This window comes from Kryptolebias marmoratus, linkage group LG7 (assembly GCF_001649575.2).
Source record: "Kryptolebias marmoratus isolate JLee-2015 linkage group LG7, ASM164957v2, whole genome shotgun sequence".
In the NCBI taxonomy this organism is placed as follows: domain Eukaryota; kingdom Metazoa; phylum Chordata; class Actinopteri; order Cyprinodontiformes; family Rivulidae; genus Kryptolebias; species Kryptolebias marmoratus.
Genome location: NC_051436.1, coordinates 7,114,450 through 7,126,590, shown reverse-complemented (window position 1 = coordinate 7,126,590; position 12,141 = coordinate 7,114,450). Strand labels below are relative to the sequence as shown.

Below are 12,141 nucleotides of genomic sequence, written 5' to 3'. Positions count from 1 at the left end.
ATACTGTTGGAATGACCTTCCCAAAGCCCTGACCTCAGCCCGATTAAAAAACTGGGTTCATACAGGAAACCTACATATTTAAGTAAACTCTATAAATTCTGCCAAAACGAGTGATCAATAAAGTGGTCCAGGTGCAACTTGCTAATGGACATTTAACCAAATATTAGTGGGGTTTATATCTATAATCTGACCCTGTGGGATACAGAGAATATCCACAATAAATTCAAACTCGTGCCTCTAATTCTTGTTTTTGAAAATTACCGAAGTTGTACCATTCCACCCTGAAAAAAGAACGGTTACATAAGTCATTACCAACCCAAAATTGAGACAACATCCATGCCCATGATGAGTCTATTTAAATGTCTGACCACAACCGTATGCATGTATGAGTGTTTAGGAGTTCATAAAGACTCGTTCTTTTTTTTTTTTTACCGTTCATAAATGTATCTTTTGAGTGGAAGACATTTGATTGCAGGAAGGACAGTAAGGCAGAGTCCCTCACAAGCTCAGGTCAATCATGATGTGTTCGAAGATCTGTGTGTTTCCCTTGAAGCTGGAGGAGAAGATGAAGTCCCTGCGGTCGGTGGAAACCACGGTGAAGGAGCGCGGCGCCTGGATGTACACTTCCTTGAAGCGTTCAAAGACTTTCCTGTCATCGTCCCATAGGTAGATTTGGGAAAAGGTGTAGTCACTTCCCAGAGCCAGGTAGTAGCGGTTCTTAAAGATGAACGGCTGCAGAATCATGGAGCCTCGTGAAGGCAAAGCCTGGACCTCTGAAAACTGCTTGGCGCCCCATTTTAAGACTTTGGAGTCACCGATATAGCGGGTCATAGCGAGGTAGAGCTCCTCCTTGATCCGGAAGTGCTTCACGGCCACTACGTCCTCCATGTTGGGGATCTCCCCCTGCAGGATGAACTTCTGATTGCTCCGGTTCCACTGGTAAATCACAGGAACCTGCGAGCGGCTCGCCAGAATGAGGTGAGCCTTCCCGTCCAGGTCCAAGAACTCCGCGTCCGTGTCGCGGTACCACTCGTGCAGGGACTGGTACGAATAAAAGCCGTTATCGTTCCACTTGTAGAGGGTCGACAGGCCAGCCTTTGAGCTGTCGGCGATCACAAAGAACCAGTCAGATCCGATCTGGAAAGCCTCAATGTCGTTGGGCTTGGAGATCTTCGACACTTCGGTGTCCTGGAACTTATTGAACCTGCTCTGGTCGTCGTCAAACTTGTATATGTGGGACCCACCGAAGAGCTGAGCCACGATGACAAACACCTCGTCTTGGATGACAACTGACTTGCAGCCCACAATGGACTGAGCTGAAAGCAGAAAAACACACTAATCACGTCGCAGCACGGTCTACTTAAAGACTTCTTGAGATATCACCATAAGGGATTCCCTCACCTGTGATGTTATCGTAAGTCCTGAAGTTCATTTCAATGTGGTCCCACTGGAAAACCATACAGCTGTCTGTGCTGGGAGCGGCGATGGTCACATAAACATCGTTCTTGAAAGTGAATGTGTCAACAGACAGGGACTCTGACGCCACAGACTGATGGAGGACAAAATCTGGGGAAAAGGATCAACGGTTGAGTCTTTCCGAACTGACAAAAACCGGGAAAGTCCAGTCAAAAAAGGAACGACCTCGAGCTTTGGCACCGCGCTCACCTGTCGAGATGCACTCGTTGTGCAAGCTGTTCATGTCATTGAGGCGCTTGTCCTTCAGGTCCTCCGGCCCGGCGCACACGACATCCGACACCGTGGCATTGGTGCTCTTCAACCACGCCATGAGCCACTTCGCCCTGCAGTCGCACTCAAAGGCGTTGCCTCGCAGGTCCCTGCAGGGGACGGAACGAACGCAGCTAAAAAAACGGGCAACGCATCGCCACGTTCCCCGACATTTTTTAACCGTGCGACAAACTTACAGCTCTATCAGAGAATCCAGGTCAATGAAGACATCCCTGGGGAGGAATTTAATGTTGTTGTTTGCCAAAGACCTGGAAACAGTGAAGAAAGACAGCAAACATAATTCCTGTATACTGGGAAAAACACAATACATGTATTTATGTTCTTTTTTAAAAAAAATAGAAATCCTGGAACATACAAGTGAGTCAAGTCCCTGAGACCTCTGAAGGCAAACTTTGATGTAGTCTCTAGCTTGTTGCTCTCAATGAACCTGTGGATTAAAAAACAAAGTTTAACCCTCCTGTGGCCTTTGGGTCAAATGGACCCAAAGTTACAAGGGGTTCTCCTCCTCTCTTAAGTTACGAGGGCTTCAGAAGGGTTAAGTGTGACATTTTTACTATTACCCATCATACCTTTAACTTTAGGATACTTTTCCATAACACCGCAAAGTTAACTCTTGTTTCTTAGCAATTAATCATATAAGACAACAATCCATACATGACAATGATGAGTTTTTTTTAACAATAAATAATGTTTTTTGGTAAAAGGATTACAGGACTTTGGTGTCCACATTTTATTGCATCAAAGGTAGAAATTTATTTATGTCTTTGCTGAGCAAAACAGTAACTGCTGCCTTTTTTGTTTTGCTAAGTTTGGCCCCACCTTTTGAGAATAAATTAGATTTATTTAGTTTATGGATCACAAAGTTTTATTAAAAATACATTTAATGTAGAGACCAGTTTCAAGTGGGATTGGACCAATCAGAGGACATGTGGGTGCCACTTCCCTGCCAAACTCCTTTCCTGAAGGTGCCTCATAACCATTTTACTGTTTTACAGTTTGTTTTAAAGATAAAAATAAAATAGTTTAGCATCACAGCCAACACTTTGCTATTTGTTCTTTTTTTATTAAAAGCAAAAGGACAATAACTTACAGGTACTCCAGATGTGGAAGGCCCGAGAATGCATCATCTCTTATGGTCGTTAGAGAATTTGAATTCAAAAGCCTGCGATGAAAAGTAAAATAAAACGGTTTAATAACCCTGCTGGCGAACACAACATTATACCACTTTATGACTCTGTCTGAAACACGTGACAACTTATAAAAGCAATGGTTGTGAAATCAAATAATATGTATTGAAAATGTCTTGTTGAAAAAGAATTTATGGAATAGTGGATAATATTTGGATAAAGAGCAAAATAAAAACAGTTTCCTGACAAACCGTCAATCAAAAACTTAAACATATTAGATCTAACTACTCTGGTGTTCAGCCATTTAATAAATCGAAACACTGCAGGATCATCACACAGCTACTGTAACAGAAATACGATGATATTTCTGCAGGAAGTGCTCCAGGCAGCACAGGAAGTGCTACAGCTAGCCGCTGCCGTTCAGGCTTACAAGTAACCGCAGAATTTAAAGTGGATCACTGTGTGGACGTGAAAGTGAGTTCTGTGCAAAGTTTATAAAGTGGTGTTGCGTGAACCACCGGGGCAACAATCCACTTTGATGTTTGCCGCGCTCAGACTAGCCGTTAGCTCGTCAGTCCGTGAATCATACGATCCGTATGCACAAGACAGAGAAAGCAGAAGATTCAGGGCTAAAGTTTAGCTCGGCTGCCAAGCAGTAAATATTAGCACTCTTGTTGAATTTTTTTAAAATTCTTTTTACTTAGTTATTATTTTATTATTGTAAAAACACTACATCTAGAGAGGATACAGATTACTCTTTCTGACAGATTCTCCTCATTTAGCAAAAATAGATTTTAGCAGTCATAAATAACGGCTACGGTTCTTGGGTCCTCATTATTGTATACGATGCCTGGGTGGCTGGGAGTGTATTGTGTTATATTATGTTATGTTTGCCTTGTTTGCAACGTATGTAACCTGCTCAATAAATATATTTTGACAAGAATTTCAGCAGAGCCCCAGCTCAAAATAAATAAATAAATAAAACCTGATGTATTGCTTTAATATGCAGGACACATCACCGTGGCTGTATTGAAGTTGTGCACAACTGAAACTTAGTTGCTGAACATGCAGGTGCTGCAGTGGCTTAAAAGCCTGCTATTATTTATGCATGACGATGAGCGTACAAACGACTCAAATCTTGTATGAAGGATTAAAGGAGGTGTTCTTACAGCAGCTGGAGGTTGGGCATGTGGGCAAACACTGCTTCTTTGACCTCGGTGAAAGTCCCATTGACGATGCTCCTTCGCAAGAAGAAAGCAGAAACCAGCAAACCAAAAGATCAATACAGATCTGCATGGCCATCGGCTCTTAATTACAGGTCGCACAGTAAGAACAGACGCGAACGGAACTCCGTTTATAAATGCACTGGTGTTGTTGAGCAGATTTATAAGGGGAAAAAAACACAAGCAGGTATTTTGGGCTACTCACAACGAGCTGATCTCATTGGGGGCAATCCTGGGGATGTAGGAGGACCCGACGCAGATGATGGACTCCTTGGAGCAGCTGCATGTTGAGGGGCATCGGAAAGCCTTCTTCAGATGAGCCGGCGGACACAGGAGGCACAACAACACACACAGCAAAGCCCAAATCTTGAGAGCTGGCAGCATGTTTCTTGCCGGGCTCGCATGTGTGTCTGCAGGTTGTTTTTTTGTTGTTGTTGTTTTTGTCCTGATGAAAGAGAGAGCGAGAGAGAGAGAGCAGGGATGGAGGCAGACAGCACCGGCAGCGTGTTTCCACCCTGCACCATGAAATGCTGCACTGGCTCCCTGACATCAGCAAATCAGCTGCAGCTCCGCCGCTTTCATTATTTATTTAGAAAAAAGAGAGAGAGAGAGAGAGAGAGAGAGAGAGGGTGGCTCTCCAGGCGGATAACTGTTGGTTAAACATCCTCACACAAATAAGACTTTATTACAGGCAGGCAGAGTCTGCCACAGACGCTTTTAAAGCCATTTTCAGTCATATTTTTGACTGAAAACGGGCATTGCAAGACATTTAATTTGACCAGTTCTGGACACGTGGTCAGTTCTGCACTTGTAGAGTGAAGGAAAAGCAAGAAATTTGGATTGAATACGCATTTTATTTGCACATTTTTCTGAGACGTCCTCCTAATATTTCTGTTTTATTACATGTGGGTAAACGATTTAGAATCAAGTGACTCCCAGGACAAAGTCCACATTATGTTAAAATGCCTGAGAATGGTTTTTGCTGTCGATTTCCCCTCCTTGGAGCTCTGAGGCGAATAACTGCAGCACCACGGACAGCGCTTATGGCAAGCCAGATTATCATATAATAGAGAGGCTCTTCCCAGTAGATGCTGAAAATTCAGTTCTCTGTTAAAAATAAAATTTTAGTTTTCCAGCATGCCATTGGTTCTTTCCACAGTTAACATTTCATTCATCTCAAACATCAATCTACTGTGGCAAGCCAATGTATCATATAATAGTAAGACGAGTTCTTACAAGCTGACCAGAATAACATTCTATACACAATCAACATTTTAGATTTACCCCCATGCTGTTACTTTTTATACTTTGTATTTGGAAAGCAAATTTATCATATAAGATAAGATCTTCCAATTAGAAGCCAATCAATAAAATTCTTCCTAGCGTAGAAGAACATTTCAGATATCTAGTAACTTATGCTATTTGCTATTACTACAGCTAATCAGCCTTAGAAAACCTGTTACAGATATTCAGCTAAAGTTTGATGACATCCCCAAGTCATCTTGTTAAACTCTGTGCCCGAAACGCAACGGGCCACATGCATTTGGATGAAATTTGAGACATCCAAACTGCTCTTTTTTGGAAAAACAAAAAATAAAATAAAGCTTTTACTAGTAGCGACATAAATTTAGAAAGTTTTTTACTTCAAGTAAACAAGAATATTATATTTGACCAGCAGGGATACTGTGATCATTATAAAATCTGAAATAAATTAGAAATAGGAATGGTTTGATTATATGGTACAACAACTTGCCATACAATCCTGTACATCAAGTCAAACAGCTGACATCCAAATCAAATTGTCTGGTTTATGTATATAAAAAAAACATTTAAACCTCTTTTGAGAACTTTTCTTTGCTCATTTATAACAGAAAAGGCCAAGAAAAAACGTAAAAGTCACCCAATTTACAAAATAAAAGCACAATTTTTGGCCTACATTTAGATACTTAGCTTTGTCTGAACCAGCGCCTCCCTTCTCGCTCCGGTGAAACAAATGTGCATTCCCAGTTTTCGGGTGCCTCTGGCTCTCCATCATCGCCGAAATCCTCCCGACGGTTTTTAGGAGCCGAGATTGAAGGGCCATTTGTCACGCAGCAACACCCCCATCGCCCCCACCCCGGGGTGCTCAGTGTGTGGAGAGCAGGTTTGTGGAGGGAAGACATTACAGAGAGTTTATTTTTGGTGCTGAGGTGATGAAGGTAAATAACTATTTTGGGTTTGAGGGAAAGAAGAAGGCAGAAAAGTCTCGCACTGATCACTCAGCTGCTATAAAAGAGGTCCTACATTAAAAGGGCAGAGTCTCAAATCCAGCTGCAGCACCACATTAAAAGAAGGGAAACAAATTAGTGACAAGAAATAAAGTTATTTTAGTCTCTATGTGTTAAAGCTTAAAATTCTAGCAGATACAGAACATGTCCAAAAGCCTTTTTTCAAAATATACAGCAAAAAAAAATCCCTAACTATGGCTAATGAGGTGCATTAAATGCCCTAAAAATAACTTGTTTATTTCAACTTTTGAAGCTCCCTTCTCCCGTTTCAGAGTGCTGCATTGTACTAGTGCCGTCAGTGTTTTTCCACTCCGGTTTGTTAACGTTTCAAGTCCAGCCTGGAAACGTGCTGATCCAACAGCAGCACTCCAGTCCCACTTCTAACGGCTGCCGAGTGGACCCGCTCTGCTGTACGTCCGCTCCCACCTGAACTACTAATCGCTGCAAGTGGAGGAAAAACACAGACGCCTGCTTTCCAGTTCTGATTCATAAACGGTTTCAAACCTGACAGGATCCCCCTACACCAGGGGTGTCCAATACTGGTCCTGGAAGTCCATCATCCTTCAGGTTTTAGTTGTTTCCCTGCTCTTCAGCAGGTCTTTAAGCTCTGCAGAAGCTTGTTAATCACTCAGTCGCTCAAATCAGGTGAGTCAAAGCAGAGAAACAACTAAAACATGCAGGATAGTGGCCCTCCAGGACCAGGATTGGACACCACTGACCTATACATTTTAAGAGTAGGATGCAGCAGATAAAAAGGGCAGGACATTGGACGTTGGACAGTGTGGACATGAAGGTGAACAGTTAATCTCTTACCTATTGAACAGGTAAGAGATTAAATTTCATCTTATATCAAATCCAAGCCCAAACCAACTCTGTCTTTTTTAGGTTTTGTGTGGCGCTGTTTAACACGAAGACAGACTGAGAACCATTTCCTCCACTGAACGCGGGACTGGGCTATTTTTAGTGCACTCCATTGATTATCTGCTCCTGGTGATCTGTAACGAGAGCCTGAAAATAAACAAGTTAATCCGCTCTCCGGGGGTCCCAGATGGGGCTAATGGGTCCGGAGAGTCGGAATCATGTTGCAAATCATAAAAGAACAGAACCACGTCACGAATCTGGTAGGAAAAGCAGAATGATGTTGTTTAAAAGGCAGAACTCGTTACACACTATCTGTGCTTTTAGGACATTTAACCCAAAGACTCCACTGTGATAAGTTAGATTTTTATTTAAGAACAACTACAAACAAGGTCCTTTGAAAATGATAGACAGACTCCATTGATTTAGCTTTTTTCCAACACATTTCTCTTTGGTTCAGTTTAACTTGCGTACAATTAAATCACCAGCAGCTGTCAGTCCCTGACATGATGGGCTGGATCAAAAAAGGACCATTCCTGGGTGTAAATCAAGTAAAAAGCAGGCAGCAGATTCGGGGTTTCAGTCATTCTTCATCCGGCGCCTCCTGGTCGACGTCGGGCCCCGTGGAGCAACTTCTCGCCGCGCCGCCGTCCTTCTTCAGCGTCCGCAGGCACCTGTCGAGCCTTTTCATGCACAGGGTGACGTCCTCCCGAGTGATGCCGATCGCAGAAGCGGCGTTCAGGTAAGGGCAGGGGTACGACTCGGCGTGCGACATGAAGCCGCGGAACGTGTGTCCGTTTACCACCTGCTCCCTGCCAAGCGGTATCACCCTGGAAACAGGCGAGGATGACATCGCAAACACATTAGTGAACACAGACCTAAAAGTAAATCACCTTTTTTCAAAGCACCAGCTGAATATGTTATTTATTTTTACAGCTTTGTTGCTCTGAGTTGAAGGAAAAGTATGTTTAGTTGTGAGGAAAACGTTAATCTGGATGAAAATTGCTGCGTCAACATAAGTTTGCATTCTAGGTAAAGTACGTGTGATTTGAACTACAAGTCCTAATGAAGAGATGCGTCTCAACTCGTGTCCATATTTGGGTTTGGTATTATCCGCTCGAGTCCGTCTGACCTGTGTGTAAAAGACTTGAGCTGGATTTATACTCCGTGAGAAGTGAAGAAGCCTGTGCCCTCTGACGCAGTTGTGAGACCAATCCTGGTCCTGGAGGGGCCACCATCCTGCATGTTTTTCGTTGTTTCTCTCCTTTGACACACCTGATTTGAATGAACGAGTGATTAACAGGCTTCTGCAGAGCTTGAAGACCTGCAGAAGAGCAGGATAGTGGACCTCCAGGACCAGGATTGGACCTAGAAGCACCTATAGCCAGTTCTCGACTTGAGGTCGGGTCAAAACTTTTTTTTCCTCCCGGGGTTTTGTGTCAACTGTTGTGTGATTGGCCAGAAATGTGAAGTGAGGTGTGTTCTGTGAGCTGCTCAGGAAGCAGTGCGGCGACACCGGGAGCATTAGCTGCTGAGAGCTGACGTTAGCTTCTGACCGCTAGTCTCTCCTGGGCAGGGGACGGCGTGCTATGTGTGGGAGCTCGGTGGTCCTCAAAATGGCAGCCAATGTCCTGGAATAAGATCTCTGTGATCGTCATAATGTTGTAACAACAGGAATCAAGCTGATTCCCACGACATGTGTTTCTGTGCATCGGGTCATGCTGCTCTGGCTTCTTAGAGATCAGCCGTGGGGTTTCAGAGAGAGCAGATTTCTTCACTTCTTGAGGAGTATAAATCCAATGTGTGACTCAGGCTCAAAGCATAAATACTGCCTGATTGTACCCAAATACAGATTTTTTTCTAGACTTTGCAGGGTGCATTTGAGTCCATAAAATCCTGATTCTCTGTCATTGGAGTCATCTCTTTGTTAAATGTTTTAATGATGAAAAGCCTCTTCAGAGTGATCCGCTTCATACACACATAAACTGTTGTTGGTGTGTAACATACAGGTTCGAGCCATCAGCTCTTCTGCAGATACGGGATTAAAATGCACAGAAAAAGACGCTACAAAAGTCACGAGTTGTTGCTTTAAGTTTAAATCTTAATTAATTATTCCTGAAACTGTGGTTTTTCAAAAACAAAAAAGGGCAAAGTTGCTTGTTGAGCTTATTGTTTTTGGAAGATTCAAACTCCACCCTAAAATTAAATGTGGCAGAGCTGCAACTCCGTCAGCACAGCTCAGGGTCACTTTATTTAATGTGAAATCAATTACCGGCCGGCTACAAACAACAAGTATGAGCTGCTATTAAGACGGAGAAATGCACTGTAATGAGAGCATGCGTAATTATTAATCAGCTGCGCTGGACGGTGATATCGACAAAAAGTGACTCGCTCTTCTCTAATTTCATCAAATATGCAACAGAGACAAGTGTACATCAGATTTTGTAAGACACTAGAAAAATGTTCACTTAGAAGAAAAACAGTGACGTTACTAAGAAATCTGAACACAAAAGCTTAACAGACTTATTCGGATAAATTATTTCATCTCTGTATACTGAGATACGGTCAGGACGACTGAAATCATTTTATTTTTACTGATATTGAGCTAAGATTTGGTGTGGTAGTAGCTGATTGTCATTCCCATCCCGTACTCTGAGCACCAGCAGTTCATGTGAGATCTTTGTTTAAAACTTTGGCACGCAAGGTGGCGGGTGATACGCTATACTTCAAAGAATGCTGCTTTCTTTAAGGTTTGTATTTAACATTTAAGGCCAGTTTTATTTGTTCAGTGTATTGTGTAGACTTCAGAAGAGTGGCAGGTTTAAATTAATTTAACAAATAATATAAACTAAGTTGTTGTGAAGTTTGGTTCGACTTTTGTTGCAACTTTTATTGTTGCATTAAACTCACGGAGTTTAAATGAGTCTCCAAAATGTCTTGAAACTTTCTCAGTTTCCTCATGTGAGTCAGAGAGCCTTGTAATCTTGTCGATTGAACGCGTTAAAAAACAAATTAGTACAGCAAATTTGCTCTGAAAATAGAGTCGGCACAGGCGTCTGGAGCCCTCCTCAGTTCAGTTTCTGTAAATTCTAAGGGGCTAAAGCTGTAATTTGACTCCTACGCAGGAGCTCTCTGTAACAGAAGACAGCCCCTGAACGTCCAGGTCGAAAAAACCACGCCAACGAGGTGAGAACGAAGCAGGCTGAGGCAGGTACGATGTGGACAAAAAGTGGGCAGCAACATAACGGCGAGCCGTGGTTTTCAAAAATTTGATGCATTTGATTACAAACACTCTGGATTCAGCGAGGCTGCAAAGGAAACTTTGCCTATTTTCTCGCGGCTCAGTGAGATACTCACCTGCAGGACTCGTCTGGGGATTTTTGAAGTGATGTTCTGTCTAATACCCATGAACAGTCAGTACCTTATCAGCTCTGACTTCAGTCATGGAGCACAAAGTGTGAAGAAAGAGGCAGAAGTCGATCCGCCTGATCAGCACATCTAATCGTTGAAACTGGCATTTGTTTGGCTAGCCGTTAGCCTAGCCTGGATAAAGACTTCTGCCTTTTTGTACCTATACTACACGCTTAAATGTTACTTAAAAAACAACCAGACTATCCCTTTAACGTTGCTGTTGCGGGGCCCTTGTAGCATTAGGTCCACACTGTCATATCCTGCTAATAAATGCTGCAATCAAAGAAAAAGAAAAATCGTTATCGTAAATTTCCTTAAAATGTTGTGATATGATTTTGAGGCTATATCTGCCATCCAGAATACGCTGATTCCTTCCCTGGATGTCAGATGTTTACTGACCCTTTTGTTTAGTAAACACCACATCTGCAAACCCTTTTTTTTGTTTTCGAGGCAGATTATGATCCAGACTTTTCCTACCTGGCTCCTGACACTTGTCGGGTAAACAGCATGGAGCCGAGCTGAGTCACCGCCTGGTCGCTGGAGGCCTGGAGACCGTCTAGAGACATGGCTGGACCGGAGACAGATGCCACACCCAACACACACACACACACACACACACACAGAGGACTATTTAATTAAAGTGGAAACACAAGGTCAGAAAGACAGAGAATATATGAACGACAGGGAGACGACCTGCTGGTCTGTGATCAGCACTTGGAGCTCACCCAGAGAGATGGGATTATGGGGGGTGTGAAGCAATCTCTCCCCGTGCGCAGAAGCCAGGGTCTTCAGCTCCTGAGCCAGGAACGAGTAAATCTCCTGCAGGCCACGGAAACACACACGTAAAGCTACAGACCAGGAGGGGGACGGAGGACGAAGAGCAGAACTGTAGCTTCTTGCTGCCACAGCCTAAACAGTAGACGTCTTGGGTTTATCGCTAATCATGCAAATCTGCCGGGTTAAATCATGTCCAAACCCCCCCGTCTATCTGACTGTCTGTTTCCTTCCAGGAGTCTCTCTTTCTGGCCTGGATGTTTGTTTGCATCACACTTCCACCTCCGGGATCAATTAGAGGAGCAAGAGAAGAGGAAGGCATGCTTTCAAGCTGAGATTTGAACGTGTGTGTATGAAAACTGCTGACAAAGTGCTTAGCTTGTGTGTGTGTGAGAAAGACTGAATCAGAGCAAACAGGGGGGGTGGTTGGGACGCAGATGTTTTGAGCACAAGCCTTGCAACAAACTGCAGAGTTTTGTTTTTCTTTATTTTCGTGCTGGCTGCTAGCGCCAGTTTCCCCCCCGGCAAGGCATTAAAAGGATGAGCGGGTGTGTGTGTGTGTGTGTGTGTGTGTGTCACACTCTGCTGACTCATCCCTTCTTGATCTGAAAGAATATTTTCTCTGTCAGGAGTCGAAAACAAACCCGTCAAGAGTGTCCAAGTGCCCCTTGTCCCCCCCGCCCCCACCCCCAAATAACAACGAGCGGCTTTATTTATCCCAGGAGGAGGAGGAGG

The 12,141-nt window shown here is 43.4% G+C and overlaps 2 protein-coding genes across 2 annotated transcripts in view; both read right to left on the bottom strand.

Annotated features, from left to right (window-relative positions):
• Window positions 1-368: 368 nt before the first annotated feature.
• Window positions 369-4,658, bottom strand: lgi2a (leucine-rich repeat LGI family, member 2a). Its single transcript, XM_017414313.3, has 8 exons — window positions 4,302-4,658; window positions 4,043-4,114; window positions 2,837-2,908; window positions 2,102-2,173; window positions 1,923-1,994; window positions 1,666-1,835; window positions 1,402-1,566; window positions 369-1,316 (listed from the first exon to the last, which is right to left on the bottom strand). Exons 1-8 carry the CDS (start codon window positions 4,478-4,480, stop codon window positions 499-501), a joined length of 1,620 nt encoding a protein of 539 aa, XP_017269802.1. The 5' UTR covers window positions 4,481-4,658; the 3' UTR covers window positions 369-498.
• Window positions 4,659-7,571: 2,913 nt separating this feature from the next.
• Window positions 7,572-12,141, bottom strand: part of sepsecs (Sep (O-phosphoserine) tRNA:Sec (selenocysteine) tRNA synthase) — a 14,567-nt gene continuing 9,997 nt past the window's right edge. The window contains exons 10-12 of the mRNA XM_017414477.3: window positions 11,358-11,451; window positions 11,110-11,200; window positions 7,572-8,051 (exon numbers count right to left, since the gene is read on the bottom strand). Of these exons, the coding sequence (XP_017269966.1) occupies window positions 7,805-8,051; window positions 11,110-11,200; window positions 11,358-11,451 (432 nt within the window). The 3' untranslated portion in view covers window positions 7,572-7,804. The remainder of the gene's footprint in view (window positions 8,052-11,109; window positions 11,201-11,357; window positions 11,452-12,141) is intronic.

Excerpts from the sequence above, each read along its gene's own strand:
- lgi2a (XM_017414313.3), bottom strand. The coding sequence starts at position 4,480 with ATGCTGCCAGCTCTCAAGATTTGGGCTTTGCTGTGTGTGTTGTTGTGC. Across the intron at positions 4,115-4,301 it reads CCCAATGAGATCAGCTCGTT|GAGCATCGTCAATGGGACTT; the intron begins GTGAGTAGCCCA and ends CTTCTTGCGAAG. Across the intron at positions 1,836-1,922 it reads CTGGATTCTCTGATAGAGCT|GGACCTGCGAGGCAACGCCT; the intron begins GTAAGTTTGTCG and ends CGTCCCCTGCAG.